Source organism: Synchiropus splendidus, chromosome 8, assembly GCF_027744825.2.
Source record: "Synchiropus splendidus isolate RoL2022-P1 chromosome 8, RoL_Sspl_1.0, whole genome shotgun sequence".
Lineage (NCBI taxonomy): Eukaryota > Metazoa > Chordata > Actinopteri > Syngnathiformes > Callionymidae > Synchiropus > Synchiropus splendidus.
This window is the reverse complement of record NC_071341.1, coordinates 23,300,142-23,321,860: the sequence shown is the minus strand read 5'-3', so window position 1 is coordinate 23,321,860 and position 21,719 is coordinate 23,300,142. Positions and strand designations below refer to the sequence as shown.

The following is a 21,719-nucleotide window of genomic DNA, read 5'->3' as shown; positions in this document are numbered from 1 at the left end:
GTCAGGAAACTAATAGTTGATTTTTTTTTCTTGGAATTTTTGTATTTTTAGGAGCTTATGATGTGGACCCAACACAGAAACGTTTTTGAACAATTCTGGCAAATATAACACCATCAGTAATTCTGCAATAAAATGTTTCTTTTTTATCTCTAAACTTTTGTTTTAGGACTCATGCCTGTATATATATCTATATATAGTTCTACTCTTAAACGATGAAGCTATTTACCAGGAAAAGACAAACAAATGATGAGAAACTACTCTTGAGTCAGTTGTGCGATGCATATAGAATAGGGAGCACATATTAACCCATAATAAACAAGTTATTCATGAGTGCTTAGCACGATATTAGACATGACTGAGGCGATATGAAAATGTGAAATGTAATGAGGCTGCGCTGAAAGATGTGCTTCACCCTTCATTTGTGATGTTGTGCACGTTTTTTTATTTTTTGAAGCGGCCGGGATGAGGATCAGCACCTCCAAGTCTGAGGCCATGGTTCTTGACCGGAACACGCTGGTTTGCTCTCTCCGGGTCGGTGGAGAGTTCTTGCCCCAAGTGGTGGAGTTTATATCTCGGGGTCTTGTTCTCGAGTGAGGGAAAAGGGCAGCGTGAGATTGATAGACGGGTTGGTGCAGTGGCAGCAGTGATGCAGTCGCTGAGTCACAAGACGAAGCTCTGGATTTACCGATCGATCTACGTTCCCACCCTCACCTATGGTCACGAGCTTTGGGTCATGACCGAAAGGATGAGATCGCGGACACAGGCGGCTGAGATGAGTTTCCTCCGCAGGGTGGCTGGGCGCACCCTTAGAGATAGGGTGAGGAGTTCGGTCATCCGGGAGGAGCTCGGGGTGGAGCCGCTGCTCCTCCACATGGAGAGGAACCAGCTGAGGTGGCTCGGGCATCTGATCCGGATGCCCCCTGGACGCCTCCCTGGGGAGGTGTTCCGGGCATGTCCTACCGGGAGGAGACCCCGGGGAAGACCCAGGACTCGCTGGAGAGATGATGTCTCCACTCTGGCCTGGGAACGCCTCGGGATCCTCTGAGCTGGAGGAGGTTTGTGCGGATCTGGAAGTTTGGGCTTCCTTGCTCCGAATGCTGCCTCCGCGACCCGACCCCGGATAAGCGGCAGAAGGTGTAACGTATTCCAGCTGAATTAAGTTCTAACAGACATTCAAAAGAAGATGTTAAGTTGTATTCCTCCCCAGACTTAATTGACTGAGGCTGACTTTATTGAGCCCTTTTTTTCCCAATAAATGACGTTTGAAAGCGACTTTTGTTGCGGTTAGTTCCTCCTCTATTCGTCCCCAGACAGCAGTCCGCGCTGTGGTTTGAGTAACTGCTGCGGAATGAGGGGAAAGTGAAGCCTGCGCTCGTTGCGATAACAAAGGCTGCGTGATGTCGAGCTCTGCGCGCACACAGAGACCTCAGTTCAGTCCGACCTAACAACATCAGAATCTCTTGGAAAGTATTCAGTCGGAGCTCCTGTGACCTCGACAGCACGCGGACTCGACGGTATTAGCGCAAACAGGACCAAACAAAAGTGTTTTTTTTCTCGGCCAGACGCCACCGTGTGTCTGCAGTCGACCCTCTCCTCCTCCTCCTGACTGACTGACTGAGCGATCACGCCGCGTCCCTCGCGCTGTCTTGGATTCAAGCTTCCTCTTCTCCTTGTTTCTGTCGACGGTGGCCCCGCACATGTGTGCGAACATGTAGAGATGGACCTCATGACACTGCTGGGCGCCGTGCTCGCCCTGCTCTTCCACCCAGGATCCGCGTCCAAAATCAATGGTGAGTTTCACCCCCTGAATTTTAAACCGATTGATCAACTCCGAAACATACTCGAAGCGGAATCCTTTTTTGTTTTTTTTCAAATCATATTCCATGCGGTTGTGCGGACAGCGACATACGACTTTGACGATAAAGCGCGTCGTGCTTCACTCCGCCGCCACAACTCGTGATATGGAAGAAAGAAACACATCCGTGGTGTTTTCCGTGCAGTTGTCTGCAGACAGGAACAACCCACACTCGCCTACCTTCTATTTCAACTACTGTCCTTCTTTAAAACAACACAATATATCGGAAATGTTTGCGCGAAAATGCTCGTGTCACCAAATCAGCTCCAGATGTTCACAGCTGTTGAGTGGTGGCGCAGGCAGCGAGAGGTCATCTGCACATCAGCCGACACAATAAGTCCAAACTCAAAAGATCTGACCGCATGATTCAACTGGAACTAACCGGCCATTCATTGAGGATGAATCCCCTCCATTCATCAACAGACAAACCTGAGGAGGAGGACTGAATAGATCGGTTTTAATGCTGGAAGACTAGTTGTGGATGATGCAAACGCAGAACACATGATCTTGTTTGGATGAGTGTTGACGGTCCCATCTGTAAACCATAATAATCCTAGGGATTTACAGAAGGGGAGACATATTCACCACTAATAAACAAGTTACTCATGAGTTATTAGACATTAATGATATTAGACAGTTACTTAGTAAGCACTTATGAGCATGTTATTTTGCATGAATATATGACTCTACCCCGGAACTAACAGGGTTATGCTTGTTTATTATGTAACCCCAGTCCACATGACTATGTTTTGATCTGCGCTGACGCTCCCATCTGCAAACAATAATAGTTGTATGTGTTTAGAGGAGGCTTTTTTCACTTAACAGTTGACAGTTGACAGTTTTTTTTCTTTTTTCTTTCCAAGCATCGAGAACTTGCCAGTGACTGTGTGGAACATGGAGATGTGTTACCTGCTTGTAAATGTGTTGTGGGCTTTCCCTCAAGGTCAACCCCAATTTAAGTCCATAGCATATAACAAGCTCATTGCTAATGAACCTTCATCTCACTTGAACACGTGACCTTGGGTTTTCAACATGGCTGAAAAGATGAGTGTCAAGATTTTGTGGTTAAACTTCATTCACAGTTTTATTTTGAAGTTTTTTTTTTTTTTTTGAGTTTAAAAATCCTAAGTCACACTCTTTAGCATGATGTGTATGTGTTAATCTTTTCAGTGTTTTGTACTTCCGGGCCACCGTACACCAGTGAAACATGATGAAACAGCAGCTACCAACCGCCAGAGTCAGTTGAAGTGGCTTAACTTCTGTTCTAATTCTATTGACTTGTGTTTGATGTCCCTGGTGATGCACCGAAGGCCAGAAGATCTGTCGTCGCGGGACCGAGCGTCCATGCTACAAGGTGTCCTACATGCAGGACAGCTGGCGGCGCCTGACCTTCGAGGATGCACGGGCTTCCTGCAGGGTGGACGGCGGCGACTTGCTCAGCATTGAATCAGAAAGCGAGCAGCGGCTGATCGAGAGGTTCATACGACAGCTGGGCGCTGGAGATGGAGACTACTGGATCGGACTCCGCCGCAGGCCGCCGAGAGTCAGAGCAGGGAGCCCCAGCCCAGCTTGCCCTTCTCAGTACTACTGGCTGGATGGAAGCAAGGCCAGGTTCAGGTGAGTGCAGCCTTTCATGGAGAAACACTCCAAATATTGACAGTGCAGTCAGCCAGAGCTTCACCCTGCCCGTCCACATGGGACTGAGCAATGACTGAACGCAGCGAGAAGGGTCGACTCCTCGGTCACTTCCGTTCATCCTGTGTCTGAACTGCAGGAACTGGCATTGGGACGAACCGTCATGTGGGAGTGAGATGTGTGTGGTTTTGTACCACCAGCCGTCCGCTCCACCCGATGAGGAGGGTCATTTCATCTTTCAGTGGAACGACGACAACTGCAACTCCAAAAACAACTACGTCTGCAAATATCCAGAGGGTGAGCGCCAGACGCCCACTGCTTTACTCTGAAGCAAATGAGCTTTTAAGTCGGTTTTTCTCCTCCAGAACGAACAGCAGTATTCACAGACAAGTGGAACACAGCACATGCAGGTACAACACAAGGAAGTGGCACTGACTTCACGCACATTCATATCTGTTCTTCACTTGTGTTTCTGCAGTAACGTCTCCGAGAACACACTTGATCTCCACGACAGAAAGTGCCATGAAAAAAGGACAGTCTGAGTCATCTGGTAAGGCAAATCTCTTCCTCATATTTGTGAAAAAAAACATTTAATACTTGGTCGCGAGGTTGTAAAAGGCAGCTTTCTTCTGTTCAAGTGTCCGTCTCTAGCGGCAGCTGGGACGTAGCTTACGCTCTCTACACAACCATTCCAGCTCTGCTGCTGCTGCTGGTCGCAGCGCTTTGTTTCGTCTGCTACAAACGTTCCCAAAGGTAACGTAAGATGGTGAATCACTCTTATTTAAAGATTTCTTTATCATGCACCTGGTAATTCATGTATCATAGCAGTGAATTAGAATTTCAACAAATGAATATGGATTTAATGTCTTAGAGCTTCATTGTAAATGAGAGACAAGCCACTCATCTGCTTCCACATTGGAGTACAGTGGTACCTTGGTTTTCGAACGTCCCGGACTTTGAACAAATCGGAGTTCGAACAAAAATTTCAAGATTTTGTTGTTTCTGATTTCGAACGAAAATCCAGAACTTGAACGCCCCTGAAAAAAGCTGGAAAAAACATAACGCGCGTGGACCGATCAACTGACCCACGACGCGGATTGTGTATAACGCAGCCTCTGTTTGCAGACGTGTCCCGTTAGCTACATTTACTGACTGTTTTTTCTTCATACTGAGGTGTAAAACCTTTCCTGTCTCCGCACTGGACCGTGGTAGAGTGTCACAGGGGAGGTGCTGGAGCAGCACTCCAGGGTTTGATGTCCTGTTGTGGGCTGGAGCTGGGACAGGGATGAGACGATTCTGGGACAGAGCGTGACTTGGTTTATGACTTTGTCACAGCCAATCTGCACAGAAGCGCACATTCAGAGCTGGACACGCACCGGGCACCTCTTCACTTCTGGAGAGACGTCACTCACTCGGCAACCCCTCCCACATGCAGCGGCCACACACATAGAGACATAGAGAGAGACACAATTCGCTTCTCGAACAGCCGCCTGGAACGGATTGTAGTCGAGAACCCAGGTACCACTGTATTTTTCGTCCTAAATAGCCCAAGTGTAATACACTATAATGGACGGGAGATGGCGGTATGAAATATGATTGATGACAATGAATGATGGTGTGTTGTGTTTTATGATGCTGAACTCTCTGCTTTCCACCTGTTTCAACCGGAGCTGGTCATGTGACAGAATGCGATGACTGGCGTGGTGAAACCTTAATGGGGAAACTACAGAAGAGCACCAAAGTCAGATCACACCTATTACCAATATGAGCTGAAGGTTTTGTTCAAAAATGTCTGTTTGCTTTGAAGTTATTGGATGACTAAACAGACAAGCACAGCCCTTTCAAAGTCCACTGATAGTCATTTGAGTGTGCTGAATAAAACCGTTTAAAATGTGGGAAACACAAGGCCTGCGGGCCAAATACAGCCTGCCTAGTCCTTTTATACAGCCCACGAGAGCTTCGGGAACATTTAGCTGTCTCAGAATTGAAGTCAGTCCTCATATGAAGTCCACCTCCTTTTGTTATTTTACACTGCTTTCACTTTTTTTCCATCTATTTAACACTGTGTCTTTCTCAGCAGAGCCTTGAGACATAGAGGGGAAAGAAATGAGCTAGTGATGACATTTTCTTTTTTAACGGAGTGATGTTTCCTGTAGGAGAAAGAGTGAAAGCCAGATGAGCAGAACAAAACCGTGGATGAGCCCACCCCCTCCTTGTCCAGTCCAGGGACCGTACGCCTTCAGTGACATCACCAAGCTTCCTCACGCGGCGCCGGACTGCAGCATCATGACCAAATACTTCGGTACCCCTCACCAGGAGCTCCACTGTGACGATTATGAGAATTTGGCGAGTGAAGAGAAGGAGAGCGCGTTTGTGACCAATGATATCTACGAGATCTGCAGAGGTCAGAGCAGTGTGAGCGGTTGGGTGGACAATGAGATCTATGGGTGACGCGCGGAAGCTCTTTTTCTAAGTGTCCTTTATTAGTGATGGGCAGATGAGGCTTCATGAAACAGTGTCCTTATTTTTGGAGCTCAGTAGGTGGCGCTCTTGGCTTTAAAACGGGATGCGTTTTCATTGCAATGGCTGCTCAAATCCAATGATTTTTGAGCAGAGAGCGCCACCTAGTGGGCTCAGAAAATGGGGACCCTGTTTCATGAAGCCTCATCAGCCCATCACTATCTTTTGTCAAGTTAGATGTTTGCTCGTAAGGTGCAGGATGCCTCAACAAGCAAGAGATGTTTGAAGATTTTATCATGTCCATTCAAACAGCACAGTTGTCTGTTTCATGTTGTTAAACTGGAATATATTTTTATAGCCAACCAAGCTTTTTGTGTCGTATGCAGTGTTCATTATCGGTATGTGGAGAATATTATTTTAAATAATAAAACTATGGTGCAGCGTTTGTTCAGTTTGTCTTTAGTACAGAGGACTTCAAATGACCAAATGACCACTTTCAGGTCAAACCTCCGTTTCAGTTCTGTGAGCAGGTACCAGAGTGTTTCAGGGAGGATTAGTTGCAGGAGGCTGTGGCGACCCCTGCTGGTTATTATACAGCTTCACATAAACATGATTTGACAGGGACTAGTGGCAATAATTGTTATGAACCTAAGTCTTAGTTCTAGTTTCCAGTCCTCAGTCATTCTTTCCAATTCATTTGCAATTCAAGTCTGACTTGCCAGGTACATTTGGATCAATAGAACATTTACAACTAATAATGATCCTCAGCAGAAAGAAAAAAAAATTCAGCAAATACATTCTATTTAATAATTTCCAAAATGTTGCAATGTTATTATAACATCCTCACAGAACAGGTTCAATTTGTTCTTTTTCGGAATACTAGGGGGGGAAAAAGCCACATCTGTTGATTACATAAATGGAACACAGGGTTTTGTTTTTTTTTTTTTTCAGAGCGTAAGTACGGAGTGGGTTGTTGGGCCAATGTGTGGAAAGATGAAGCAAACCCAGTCAGGAGAAGCTGACTGTGTTCTTGGAGAATGTTCGACAGGAAATGCCAAAAGCACATCTGGAACTGTTACACTCAGGAAGTCTGTGCGTGACAGTGGAGGCTGCGCTGAAACAATCCGCTGCTCTATTGGAGACCGTCACTGGCGGATCTATTGAGTTAGATATGGCACTGGGTTTTGAGGGATTTTACTCAAATGGGGCTGAATTTGTTCTCAGGAAACAATGGAACTAAGTGACGGTTGGAGTTGATGGACACACCGTGATGTGCTCCGCAGATCTGCGCAGTGCTTGTGTTATTTATTTTCCTATGTGACTCAGAAAGAGCTCAAAACATGAACTGATCATAACGGTTTAACCAACTGGCAGGTCGAAGTTGCATTTATCCAGTTCGGCCAGCAGATGTCAGTGTTTAGCTGCAAATAAAGCCAGTGGCTCTTCATGCGTGTCATACGTCACAGTCTATGGAAGGTATTCTGGACAGCAGACAATCGTTGAGAATGACTCATGTTGTTGTTGGTTCTGTGTTCAGTTGAACATCACGTCACTTCAATGCATATCACTGCAGAGTAGCTCTTTATTTATTTCACGTCTTCATTCCATTTGGGTGTGTATGTTTGCAAAAACAAATGTATTTATTTATTTTTTTTTATTTCTCACGCTGAATAGAGCTTCAATTCAAGGGTACTCAGTCATGGATTTTCTGGAATACTTACCGATCCGAACTCATACAGTGAAATATGATGACATATGCATATGCAAGTTTTTTGACTGCAATAATTCGATGCAACTGCAGATTAAGAGGTGTCTTTCCATTTCAAACGATTCAAAAAATAGCTTCTTTATTGATGATCTAATAACATAGCAACGTCGTTGTATAATACTTGCTGTGAGAGATGCACTGGCTTCTATGGTTCCTGCGCATCCAAGCATCCTCGCGCTGGATGGCACTGGCTTATTGGTTGTGACTCTTTCTCATTCCCAGACGAGAGCGTGAGCCAGCCAGATGCCAGAGGCACATGAACTCCACCTGCAGGGCAGAAACTTCCAAGTATGCGCGCAATCCAGAAGGGCAGGGAGGCGAACCCGTTTCAGAGGAGCAACGTTGCCGGTTGACGTAAGAGGTGGGTCTGGTTGTCAAGGCAACCAATTGGCACTGGAGTGTGGAGCGGCGGCTGGCCCCGCCCCCTGTACAAATACCCCCCTGGCTCTGACGTCAATGCACGTCAACCAGAGAACATGATGCCTCTTTGCGAGTCCGCTCGTGTGCGCTAGCTGATACGGACGCCACAAGTGAAACCGTAGCCTCCCGTTGTAGCGGACGGCGTGCTGTGACAGCCCCGGCGGGGGAGCGCGGCTCGGCAAATGGCCTGCTCGCTGCGCTGACGGACAGTGTCGCCACATTGCCCCAAGCTGGCGGGGCGACGCCGAAGATCTCAACTCTTTTTCATGGACACGTCTGCGGCGGCGGTTTGTTGTGCTGTGCTCTTGGTCTGTAGCGGCGAGTGCGCGTGCACCCCCCGCGTGTCCCTGCTCGTCTGGCCGCCTCCTCTTCTCCCAGCAGCAGCAGCAGCAGCAGCAGCCCCGTCTGGAACAGCATGGTCATGGCTGACAGTGGCCAGAAACCGCTGATCCGTGGTCCGGTCCGCGTGGGCTTCTACGACATCGAGCGGACCTTGGGGAAGGGCAATTTCGCTGTCGTCAAACTGGCCCGACACCGAATCACCAAGACCGAGGTGAGTGAGTGAGTGAGTGAGTGAGTTAGCCGCCATGCTAACTTGGGCTACTGTTGGGACCAGTTACATAACTTTTTCTAGTGGACACCGCAGACGGCCACAGTGGACACGCCGCATTTAGAGCCCCTCGGAGGGACGAGGGTCCTCCGGCGGGCACGTTCAGCCCCGCACACCGCGAGCACCGGTGCCAGGAAGAGCTGTGACCCGCTGCTGCCGGGAAACACACTGTAAACAGTCAGGCTTTCTTCTCCCAGCAGCTTCACACACACCTGCACCAGTGACCCAGACGGAGTACCTGCAGGCTGCCGTGAGGGCTCCGTCTGGGACACGCGCTCGTGGCTTGGCACTCCTCTGGTGGAATGCAAATATTGATGTGATTTAGTGCATCACCGCCTGATAAAGATCAGCACCTGCATGAACGGAGAACCATGGACCCCGTTAGTCAGAGCAGATACGCGCGCGTCCCGAGCTGCACTTCATGTCAACCGAACGACACTAGATTTAGTCGAGCCAATGTTGGGCAAATAAAAGGCCCTTTTAATGGCATATTCGTGTGAGTCAAGCTTCGACACTAAATTGGCATTTTCATCAAAAGATGAATGAGACAGTGAATGTATGTCTTTCCATCACAGACAGTATGTAGTTAAAAAGAGGTGTGGACTCGTTGATGAAACAAAGAAACAAGAATGAATGACAGTAACTGACAACACAGCATCCACACAGTTAATGTCTGAAAAGCAGAAACAGCCAGCAAAAAAGAACTCTGCTCCTTTTCAGTCTGTGTAAAGTATAAGGAATAAGATGTAGTGACTGAATTGTGTGTAATGTAACAATAATACAGACACGTTCTGTAATAGCTACACAGTACAAATGTATTTAGAGGAGAATGAAATACTCTGTCAACTGTTCAATTGAAATGCTGTTACTGCGAAACCTATACAAATACATGAGTAATGGTGTTTTATTTGTTTATTTATTATTTCAACAACCAAGTATTTTAGCTCTATCTCACTGCCAGATACTAACAAAAGGCTGTCGTTTTTGGATTTTGTCCGCAAAGCAAAAGGGTGAAGGATGCATCTACAATGGTGTAAATGATGATACTACTACCAATAATTATACTACTACTATACTACTTCAACTGGCAATAAGAAAGCTCCTTGATACAATAATAATGCTTGGCTACATCAACAAGTGTGTATTGTTGCTGGATCGTCCATGTCATTGCTCCAAGTGACATGAATTGCATGGCATTTAGTATAGATGGACAGTCAGTGTATATGTGGAAGTTAAAGTGTGTCAGAAAAGCAATTTGTCTTGTAAATATGGCAGTTAAATGTTACACATTTACAATTTAATGTACTGTTGCCTCCTGCTTTCCACGTTCACTTGTGATTCTACGAGCACTGCGTAGAACAGCAGAAGAGCGAGTGACGTCACTGACTGGCACCGCTGCCTACCGCGCCGCTCCATTGTAATGGCCCAGACACAAAGATAGGTCTGCATGGTGGCTCTTCTCTTCTGGGACTGAGGGACCCAGAAGAAAAATAGGTCATTGGTCTTGTGAAAACAGAGGAGCACAAACCGTGATCTTTGATCTCTGATCTCTGAGGCTTGGGAGTTACTTATTGAGAGTGTTTCTGGTGTTGTAGAATGACACCCATTTTTACCTGGAGATGGAGTTAGTCCTTCATCTGCTGTCGATACAGATTCTTGTTATATACATACAGATTCTAGTATTGCCATTGAATTTGCTTCCATACTTAAAAAAAATCCTCATTATTGAGTCAATGAATGTGTTGCATTTTAAATAGCCCGTTTGAGCTGCAAGCTATGTTTAAAAAAAATGAAGAAACAAAGAGATTTGCCCTTTCTGCATGTGCTAGTTTCTTCCAGAGATCATGCACGTACATCATCAGGTCTCAGCACCCTTGGTCAGTCTGCTCACGCTGACACAGGTGGACAGCGAGAGCTGTTCCCCACCTCTGGGAACCTGTTGTCTGCCTCCTGCACATGTTCAACGTCGTTTTACGTACCCCATCTTTTGTGTTTGACACCGATATGTTGAAGTCATCGAACTCATCTGCTATACACGAGGCTGACATACCTGTGTCTGTGTGCTTAACCTACTTTTCCCACTAATGGCTCCAGTGTTCTATACTGACCCATTCATCCCATTATGTACATAATGCTGGCTCTGAGTAAACAGTCGTCCGTCCTCTTGGTTGAGCTGCGACGTCTCCGCATTCACATGGACGCAAAATGCCCCATTTGACAAACTGTCCTCATGTCACCCATAGCCCACAGAGTTCAAAGTTTGCATGCTGTTTATCAGATGGATGCAACATTGGTGCGCTCCCAAACACAATGCCGTTGTGAGGAGTGCTGATGGACGTGGTTGTTCACTTGTCACTGTTTGCATTCCTGTATTCTGCGACACTAGGTCTTTCTTTGCTCCGTGGCGTGTTAAATATACAGACCTCGTATGACGTTAAAGCAAATGAGATCCGAGCCTCAAACAAAAAATGTAAGCCTTTTGTCAAAATTAAATTTCATCGCTCTGACGTTGTGAGAAATACACACTTGATTCCAGCGTCACTGCTTTTCAAATGTGATCTTGTTTTCTGTTTTCCTTTATGTATTTACACAGATATTTCTTTTCTCATCCTCATTCTTTTCAGGTCTGACCTGGTGCCTAACAGGAATATGATCGACGCAATGATAACCCTAAATTCAAATTTCACTCTGAACATGGGTAGCCTTCAAATTCTTTGCAAAATAAATGATTTTGTTACTTATGTTTTAACCATACGAAATTGGAAGCCATAAAATGGACCTAGTATCTGATGGAGCCCTCTGTTTGGATCTCTTCCTTCCATTATTGGTCCCTAGACTCAGCCCACATGCTGGGGACTGCAGTGCACAACAAACCTCGTAGGACCCTGGTGTCTCCTGTGGGCTCACTATCTTCCCACCGTGGGATTAGGAAGTCTATTAGGTGAAACAATTGAGTGATTCCCAACGGCCAAACAAGTCATTAAACAAAGGAATTCTAGTGTGTCTTCGGAAATACGTATTGATGAAGACTGAACACTTGACAGTTTTTAGATGTAAAACCCAGTAGACACATGTTTTTAGAATATACAGCTATACTTTATTTACAGAAATGTTTCACCCATTATTTTGAGGTTCTGTTTGAGTACAAGACCTACAGTGTTTTTATGGTTTCTGCACTGCTCATGTCGTGGGTGAGACGGTTTGAGAGCTTCCTCTTGTTTCTCGCTGCTGCTTTTAGAAAGCATCCCAGACCAGCCTTTTGAAACAGTTTGCTCTATTTGTGCCAGAATCGTGGAAGTCCACCCCAAACTCTGCGGTCCACTGGCATTAATCTGTGGGTGTTTCTGATGGCATGAGTCCACCTAGGCTCCATTTAGCTCTTCTCACCGTCACTATCTGAAATGACGCCAACAAATGCTGAGTCACCCAACAGCTTCTGAAGATAGCAGGCTGAGTTGTTGTGCAGAAGGCCTGGGGTTGACAAGGTGACATTTAAGGTTCCCTTGTGAAGCTCCCTGTAACGCTGAGTGTACGTCTTAGCTTTCACAGATGTGGTTTGTAGGTGAGTAAGTGGCCGCTCCCCGGCTTGTCTCTCAACAGCGTTTAGTGTGTTATCTTAAAAAGAGGAAATCATAAAATATTATCCCCAGAGCGACCATTCCATTTTGACTGAATTAAAGTCCCCATTAGATCATTTTGGGTTTTGGCAGTTTCTCACTCGTGTTTAATGGCTTTTGCAGGTGGCCATCAAGATCATTGACAAGACACAGTTGGATGCTGTTAACTTGGAGAAGATCTACAGGGAAGTTCAGATTATGAAAATGCTGGATCATCCTCACATCATCAAGCTTTACCAGGTATGCACCTTTTATTTGTTGTTTCCATTTCAAATTTGAATTATTGTTTTGTTTATTATGAAATCCGCGTATTAAGTGGCACAGAATTAAACCCCAAATTCTTTTCTCTTTTCTAAATGAACTCAAATTCAGAGGTCTTAACATGACATATATTTCTAATACTTCTATCATGTTTGCATCATCTGTTCACATTACATCTCTCCAGTATTTTGCAATAATAAGTTCCAGATTTAAGTGGGTGAAAAGGTCCACAGTGAGTGCACGAACATCTGTTGTCATGTTGTTCATGGTTTGTCACGACAGGAAGGAAGTGGTAATAAGGTCATATAAATTGTTCAACAGGAGCGAGAGAGTGAACAACCTAAAGTAAAAGGTTACAGTGTCTGTAAGTTCTAGTTTGATCCTATAAGAATACTGAACAGACAAATCCAGCGACGGCTTGCTCTGGACTCTTGTTCAGCCGGGCTGGATTGTGAACGGGAGGGTTGAGGTTCAGTGACCTGTCAGTTGCATCACTCTGCATGTGATGTCACTATTAGGTCAACAGTCAGATGATCGGACATGAGATGAATCTGAGAAGCAGAAGAGAGATGGCATGACATTTCAACAAAACAATCTCTTTCTATTGTCATCTCACGTTAATTCAAGGTCATCACGAAAACCAGCCGAGAATGGAAGCAGCTGTTTCACGTGCATTGGTGCTCAGAGAGGGTGATAAGGTCAAGCTCAGTGAATATGAATCAAGTGTGTCTCCTGGATGAAAATACAACCGGAATCTGCATGAAAACTACAGGTTTCTTGCGTGAGTGTGACCTTGGACATATGTGAAACTGAGTAGTTTATCAGGACATGATGTCAGCTGTTGTAGCCCTTTGTCTGTCACAAAAGAGCTCGCACACGAGAACTCGCAGTTTTGATGAGTCAGTCAAATTACGTAAGACTTTTTTGGTTCCATTTATTTGAGTGGGGAAAGTAAATGAGTGTTTGGTTGTCATTACACAACCATGGAGCAGGATTCCAGCTCTCCGCTGTGTTATTTTGGTGTGTATCATTATTTCAAACGGCCCATCCATGCAGTCAACGTGGGTCAAGGTCTGGCCCTGTGGCACAGAGGGAAGCCAGAGCTAATCAAGACTCACATGGACACACAGATGGCCCAAGTGCTTTTGTCGTTTGGGCTTCAGCCTCCCACTATAATACGTATTTGTCATCTTTTTAAGATTGTTTTCTATGTCATCATGTGTAAGAAGAATTCATGTTGGCAAGGTATTTATCAAAATATTACGACTGCAATGGATATTGAAAACACAATGTCCAAAAGGAGAAACAAAATTAAATTGATTTATGGGGGAAGAAAAAAATAGCTTGTACTTTTCTCATTGATTTACTTGTAATAAACACAGCGGGAGGATACATTTTCAGGGCTATTTTCGCTCTTATTAAACTGAGTTCTTGACCTTTTTGAATGGTTATTTGTTTGCATTCCATCTTCACAATCAAGGGGCGTTGGAGAATATTTGGAATGACATGCTTGTTATGCAACAAGAGGCGACTCCCCTCTGAATAAAAACCTGGCTTACATCTCCAAACTCCATGAATCGGTCAGAGTAGCAGATGGAAAATTGATCACAAACAATGAGCGTGGGATTTTCGGTGTGAATGTCTGGCTCGGTGTTTCTGATTCATCCTCTCCATCTGATTCGGCCCTCCACATATAATTGTATTCATCCGCTGAGTGTTCTAAATCGGGTCTCCACCTCCCACACATCGCTGCACCATGTGAGAACCAGAAGGATTTGAAGTACCATTCAAATATACTTGGCAGCGCGGACTGTCCACCTCCGTTCTCTTTCACTGATGCCATATTTATACTCGCTGCCATTCATGTGTTCTGTTTTGCTCATTCACAGCGAGTCTCGGTCAGTGGAAGAGATGGTGTTGTGTTTTGTAATAGGTGTTGGTCACAAAATCTTCTCTTTAACCACTCACTCTGTCGATAGCTGATCCGTTTGTTCTTCCATTTACACTCCCTCTCCTTCATCGTGTCTTCCTTTCTCCTCCCATAGGTAATGGAGACGAAGAATATGCTTTATTTAGTCACGGAGTACGCCAAGAACGGGGAAATATTTGGTGAGTGCACACACTTGCTCTGGATATGATCACAAAAATATGAAGGCGCTTTTGTTGCTCGTACATAAATGTTTAACGCAGATACTGTACTCGTCTGAGTGCGTCAAATATCTCTGCTAATAAGCTAGCAACATCTGACACTGTCCCATCCTTAAATGTTTAATGGGGTAAGAGAAAAATAAGACGACTGAATACAAAAAGTCCGCCTGGAAAAAACACTAATGCTGATATAATGCTAATGGTATTGATGTCCATTCACTGAAGTTCAGTCACATGACTGACCCCCTTCACCAATGACCAAAGTGGAGTCACCTAAGAGTATGTAGCTGTTTTTTAAAAAAATTGTTTGGTTTTTGCCAAGAATCAAAAGTGCCAGATCATCCCAGATGTTTGTGGCTCGACCAGTTCACCTTAAATTGTTGTCTAGCGACTATGCTGAACATCAGGTCTGTCATTTTTACCGCTCCATTTTCACTTTAGCACTGTGACCTTCCATAAGATTGGTGGCATGATCATCTTATTAGATTTACCTTCGTGCCATTTCTCCCAGAGACTGATAACATCACATCACATTGCATTGTCAAGACACCAGGTACTTCTTTTATCCAAGGGTGTTAAACCAAAATAACTTTTTTTCCTCTTCACTTTCCCCTTGACATTGTCGCTGTCAACTGGTATAGAAGGGCTTTTTTGAATACAGGTCAAGCTGTTTGTTACAGAGTAGTGATACTTAAAATATAAGTGGAAACTCTTAAACATCATTACTGCAGACAGTTATGGTTTTAATCTGCCAAAATATAATTGAATTATTATATTTATACTGTTATAGCCAGTTGGTGGTGAGGAGACGAATGGTGCAGTGATGATTACAAATAGAGCTTGACTTTGTTCTAAGCTAATAATAAGCCTCCACTACAATTAGGCAAACATTCCAAACAGATTTAACTCTCATTAATGAGTTGGTGAGTTCATCTTAACCTCCTTATTGAGATTTGATTGTCATCCTGCAGTTTGGTGGTCAATGAATGATGTTATTTAGTTGAGTAAATACAGTCGAGCTTTTTTCTACTGTTTGTCTCAGTGGGTGTTTGGCACCCTGCCTGTGTGTAAAGCAAGTCAAAGCATAGCAAGAAGAGCAAAGGAAGATAAGACTTTATCTGTCTACTCGCCTCCCTATCTGTGACTCACTCTGCTTGTGCTCTATCGCTGCTAGACACGCACTGAGAAGCGTACAGCACGTACTCGCTGAACACTGCTGCACTAGACATCACTATGCTGCATGGATGAGTTTTTGCATTGGTGCTTGTTTTTGTAAATATGTATTTGTGACTGTATAATCATTCACGTGAGAATGTAGATGTAAATTACTGCCATCAATGTGTGATTTAGGCTCCGTGTAAGCATGTGTTTAACAGGAGCAGCGACCATTCATTTAAAGACCATTGTGAAAACAGAAATGCTTGTAGAATGGTCTGAAAACCACGGAATTGTCAAGAGCTCAAGGTGAAAAAATCAGTTTTGCGTATCAAATTCATGACTACTTGATACTATATTACCTGCTGAACAACAGTGGAATACAGTTCTGTTTGAGACGTGTGAATGAAGACTTGGTCACGCGTTGTCATTGGCTTATACTGGCATGCCACGCTTTTACTGTAATTTCAAATGACTGCAACTCCATGAGTGTTCATGTTATCTGGACAATTATAAAGGCTTCTGAGAACTGGGGACTGTGCTATCATGCGTGGCCCCCTGCAGCCACCCAAACCCAGATTAGATCCATCTTGTCAGGAGTTAAAGTGACTCGTTTTGAGTATCGTTGGAAGGCTGGTTGGGTGGTGTGGTTTCTCACCTGTGAGTCTCACTCTAAACCGTATTAGTTTCACTTTTAGTGTAGGAGCTGTTTCTAGTCCTACTCCACCGGCTTAAAACTGCAGGTCATTGTTTCGTCATTTGGCAGAAAAACTATCGACTAGTTTGAAGTTCTTACCATGACTTAAAGTATGAGGAATTCCAGTTCTTAATCTTGTATTTTCCTATGTTTACACTATGATTGCACAATCAAAAATAAGGAATAAGTTGAATAACTGCCAGATATTAATTTGTCTTGGAAAAACAATAAAAAATAGAAAATAAACTGGCAGAACCTGTATATAATTGTTGTGTCAAAATGGTTTAAAATGTGCTTAATACAGTACAGTACAGTTTAACCTCCTGCATTTGCCTAGCTCTAGTCCAGTCCAGCGAATTGCAAAGATATGTCTCACACAACTCTGCTGATTGTGGAATGCACAATAGAGACACTCTTCCAACCTGCTCTCGCCAGTGCCATACCAGGCCACTGGCTCAGTCACTGTGGCATCCAGTACCGAGGAGTTATGTAACTTGTTCGTAGTAGAGAAAGTGAGTCCAACTGCTGGGTATCTTTGGGGCCTGTAAGACTTTCTTTGTCGCACAAGATGACGTTGAACAGGTGTTGAATGTAGGTCCGACCTGCGCTTATTGCCAGCAACCGCACTGCAGAACAGGCTAGTTTGTCAGGCAGCCAGGCAACTCTGTCACAGTGTAGCTTACCATCAGTCGACAGTCCCGTTTCTCCCACCCTAACCTCTGCGCCTGTCTATCAGCATCCTTTCACTTCATCAACCATCTTTAATCTTGCTCTGGACAGTTCACAGATTTCCTCTGAATATTATAAAACCAGCGTCCTTATTACTCAGGCCCCTCTGCCCTGGTTGCACAATGTAATATTGTTATGTAAGAAATTTGATGTCATCATCGGTTGAGAGAATAGCTGCTTTGACTCAGGCAGGATGACAGGATGACTAGATCCGATTCACAAAGCCACAATGAGAAACAAAAACTGTCACCTTTATTTCTCATTTCCAAGCATGTTCCTGCCAGCAGATGGATCAGGATACACTCCGACAAATGGATGAGCTGCTAAGCCTCACCGCCGGCTTCCTTCCCCAGTATTGCCCTCTCGAGACCGCACATCCATGATGATGAATTTCGCCAGCGCACATGGGCTGACTGTACATTACAGGGAGTGAAAGATGAGGATATTCAGCAGCCCACCCAGCGTTTAAGAGTTGATGGATTCCACTTCTTCAGCACTGATATATTCGGGTGAGGGATAAACAGCTAGTGTGCTAATCTGAAGCGTGCGTGTCTGGAGCAGCGCAAAACAAAGAGGCACATTTTTTTTGGCAAAGCAGGCGAAGAGTGAGAGATACATTCTTACAATTTGTTGGGTGGGCAGTGAATGGCGCGCAACACAAGCACGGATGCCAGTTTGTTTTCATGTTTTGGTGTCTGTCAGCCTGCCAATCCCCAGCACTCTCACCACTGGAGGACCCGGAAATTGGGTCAAATGCAAATAAATAGAGTTGAAGGGAGCTGAGCAAAGAGGAGACGGAAAAGAATGGAAGCGTGAGCAGGGCATATCCATCGAAATTTGGAAGGTGGTGGGGAAATGTAGGGCACGCATATTTATGAAATCACTACTGGAGGCAGGAAAGTGAATTAGCTGACAGATGACTCTTACGGATCAGCTGTCTGGGAGATGGAGTGGAAGTCAGGCAGAGGCACCATTGCCTTCAAAGAAATACTATTTTTGACACACATTTCGCATCTATTGTGCAATTCCTCTGTGAAGTGTCATTTAAAACCGCAGGACTAATGCAGTGACTGCTTCAAATGTATAACTGCCGTGAGTTTTGATCCACACCAGGGTGGCGTCATGTGACTGTTTAAGGGTTTCTGGCTGTTTTCTGTTTGACAATATATCTGTCCTCCTTATCTGGTTCTCTGCCTGATTCATTATAACCAAAGATGAAGAAAATAAAGAAAATATTATGGCCCCTCTGAATACATACAGCAAATGACTTACAAAAGTGGCTGCTGGTCCAACAATGCAGATGACCTGAAGGTCGCTATCCACGCAGCAAGTACACCTCAGCGGCTCCGTGGCACGGCACACTGATGCAGTCCTTCCTGCAGAAGCAGACCCTGCTAAGTACTGAGCGCATAAAATTGATCATAATTTCCAGAAGCCGGAAATTGCTACTCAAAACATCCATTTCTTATTGGTCTTACACAATATTCCAATTTGTGAGAGACTGAATTTTGTATGTGTTATCAGTAAAAAATAATAATCATGAATGCAGAAGTGAATTCTGGAAGTGGTTGAGTCGTGGAACAATAGTAACAGAATAAGGTTATGATGGTTTATCTGTCATGAAATGTCTTTTATGAATCTACAAAAATACCTTGAGTAATGATGGAATCAAGCATATTCACAGTCCAACATTTTGAATCCCGACTGGTCATTGGATCTAATTCCTTTCCCTGCTGTATCTAATGAGTTTGCTCGCGGTGTATTTATCCTCGTATTTTTGCTCTGTTACCTGACTGCACAGAGAAGCATTTTCCAAAGTGAGGTCCACTCAGAGGTCGATCCAACAAGCCTCTCTTAGAACAAACAGCCCTGAGCTACTGTTACGAGACCAAACTCATCATCCGGTTTTTCATAGAAGTAGAACACAGCGGTTGTTGATGTGTTGCCTAAGAAACCCGCTATTATTTGGAGATGGTCTGTTTGCTTTTCCTCAGCTGATCTTGACCAGAAGTGTATTACCCAACTAGGTGTGCAATAATCCATCTGACACGTTAACACAACGCCGTTGCAAATGGGATGAGGCATAACAGCATATGAACTGACTCTCTGAGGACCATTGTTCTACCGGTGATGTCAAAATAATGGCCACATTAGTAACCGTGAACACAAGTGAACTATAAATGGTTTTGGACGTGACTTTCTGATAAAATGTTTTCGGTTTAACTCAAATGCCCTACTGTTCAGATATCAGTGTAAAAAAGTCTTGCTGATGTGACCATGTGTGAGGACTTCGGATCACATGAGGACTGTGACGAGGACTCACATGATCACAGTGTTGTTTGTTATCCTCTTTTTTTGGTGTCTTTGACAAACATGAAAGACAGTTAGATTGGAAAATGTCAGATTCACGTTACATTTCATGATGAAATGAGAGGGTATTGCTTGGTTTATTTGCCTTTAGGTGTTTCATGTAGGCTCTGTTTTTTTCCTCAGTGGTTGTTGTTACCTGTGTATCCATTCTTTAAGAGCGTCCCTTTTAAAGCACGTGGCAGGAGAGGTGGCTTCTCCCCACAGGCACGTACTCGGACCTCCTCGCCACATTCCCCTTGCTTGTGTCTTTTTTGATTAGCAACGCTGCACGATATCTGACCTGGTCACTAGAGTGCTCTGTTTATGGAATCTGACAGTTTCTGTCTAATCGCTTCTACCTCTCCTAATTCGGAGTTATATAGTCTTATACAGATCGTGGCCCGATTCAGTCTGAATAATGAAGTGCCTAACATCTGTCATGTCATAACTTCATCTATAATGCAGCAGAAGTGCAGATTTAGTGGATTGATATTGTTCACAGTGCATGTGCATTTATTGTGATCAGATAAAGTTCTTCCTGTATTTGACCATAAAGCGTATGCTCATGACTACACTGTCTTTAATTGACACAAACAAGAGGAACAAAACCCAAATCTACTCCTTGTAAGTTATTAATAAGCACAGCAAGTCCTCACTGCAGTCGTGGTGGTTGTTGTGGTTTGTTGTGGTTGTTCATTGTTGTTAAATTTGGTTAGGAGTCTGTACCCCTGCCAGCTGGAAGGGACAACAACACAAAATGTCCTACCATGTTAGCAGGCGAGTGTGAACTGAGGCGTTTACAAGCCATCTCTATAGAGTGGTGTGAAGAGGCTCCCCACCGGCAGCAACAAACACTCCATACCGCTCCAAAGTTCACACACTGCACTATACTTGATGGGGTGTGTGAGTGTTGCATTAAAATCTATTGCCATGAAAACACTCCGTTTTACTCGACTTCGGAAACAAAATTGGATTTCTGCTTCTTATTTGTTGGATTCTTATTTTTGAAGCCAATGTTGTTCTTACGTTTTCAGCTTGCTATCCAGGTTATGAATGTGAAATATGTAGTGGTGAATGAAACACTGTCACACTGGAATTTAATTGGAAAAATCAAAATCCAATTAAAATAAAACTACTTTATTTGGCATGTTCTTGTGCTGAAAGAGCTTGTCACTCCTTATTTTAATGATTGATCAAAGTAATGCTTTGAAAAAACACTTTCACTTCACAACAGCAGCACATTGATGCTCCCAACACAGAATCTTCAGCACATCTTTCATTAGTAATGATGCTTGGAGCAGTCTAGCACAGTCTCTCGTCGTCACTGACCGTCTCTCACTTGCAGCACTTAACCCCAAATTAAAACTGACAGAACGCAGTCGGTGGCATGACCAACACCCGTCACCACCTTGACTCCAGCGCTCTCTGTGGGAAACCTTGGTTCAGCAGTTGCCATGCTAGTCAGGATTTTGTAAAATGACAGCTGTATTTCGCTGAGATCGTTTGAATCTGAATGTGTTTCGGGTTGTGTCATCGTTCCTCGCTTCTATATGATAATATATTCTAAAGCTAATGTTAGTGTTACACCAAACCACAGCAAGCAGCATGTGCCTCGGAGGGATTTCATTTGTTTCAGTCTTTGCATGTTTCAGTCTTAAGTCATGTGATACCTGGTGACCCCACTTTTATTTTGGTGGCAATTAACTGCTCTGTTCTTACATTGTGTATTTTTCACGATCAAGTGCCATGTTGAGAGCACAATGGTACCTGAAGTTAGCAGAACTCACAGCTACAGCTGGAACAGTACAGTAGTCCTCCTCCACTCCACTGCGTACACAACAGCAGGTTTGAGGAAGAGGCTTTGAAAGAAAGCGCGCCGTATGCTGAGTCACTCACAAAACATCTCGTAATGTGAGGCAGCTGTGAAAAACAGTTGGCACCCGTCCTGCACCTCATCAAAACTAAATGATCCTTTCAACGCAACTGCCAAGAATGAGAAGGAGGAATCCGCCTAA

At 44.3% G+C, this 21,719-nt stretch overlaps 2 protein-coding genes across 4 annotated transcripts in view; both read left to right on the top strand.

Moving 5' to 3' along the window:
- The first annotated feature begins 1,359 nt into the window (after window positions 1-1,359).
- laynb (layilin b) lies at window positions 1,360-6,381 on the top strand. The gene is made up of 7 exons (XM_053873037.1): window positions 1,360-1,790; window positions 3,166-3,472; window positions 3,630-3,787; window positions 3,856-3,900; window positions 3,969-4,040; window positions 4,129-4,243; window positions 5,647-6,381. Exons 1-7 carry the CDS (start codon window positions 1,718-1,720, stop codon window positions 5,939-5,941), a joined length of 1,065 nt encoding a protein of 354 aa, XP_053729012.1. The 5' UTR covers window positions 1,360-1,717; the 3' UTR covers window positions 5,942-6,381.
- Window positions 6,382-8,188: 1,807 nt separating this feature from the next.
- Window positions 8,189-21,719, top strand: part of sik2b (salt-inducible kinase 2b) — a 34,078-nt gene continuing 20,547 nt past the window's right edge. For 2 of the 3 annotated variants that reach the window (XM_053872189.1, XM_053872192.1), the window contains exons 1-3: window positions 8,189-8,691; window positions 12,489-12,605; window positions 14,672-14,735. In XM_053872189.1, the coding sequence (XP_053728164.1) occupies window positions 8,554-8,691; window positions 12,489-12,605; window positions 14,672-14,735 (319 nt within the window). In that variant the 5' untranslated portion in view covers window positions 8,189-8,553. Of the gene's footprint in view, window positions 8,692-8,812; window positions 12,311-12,488; window positions 12,606-14,671; window positions 14,736-21,719 lie in introns of those variants that run through there. The other variant, XM_053872190.1, reaches the window with a different exon arrangement.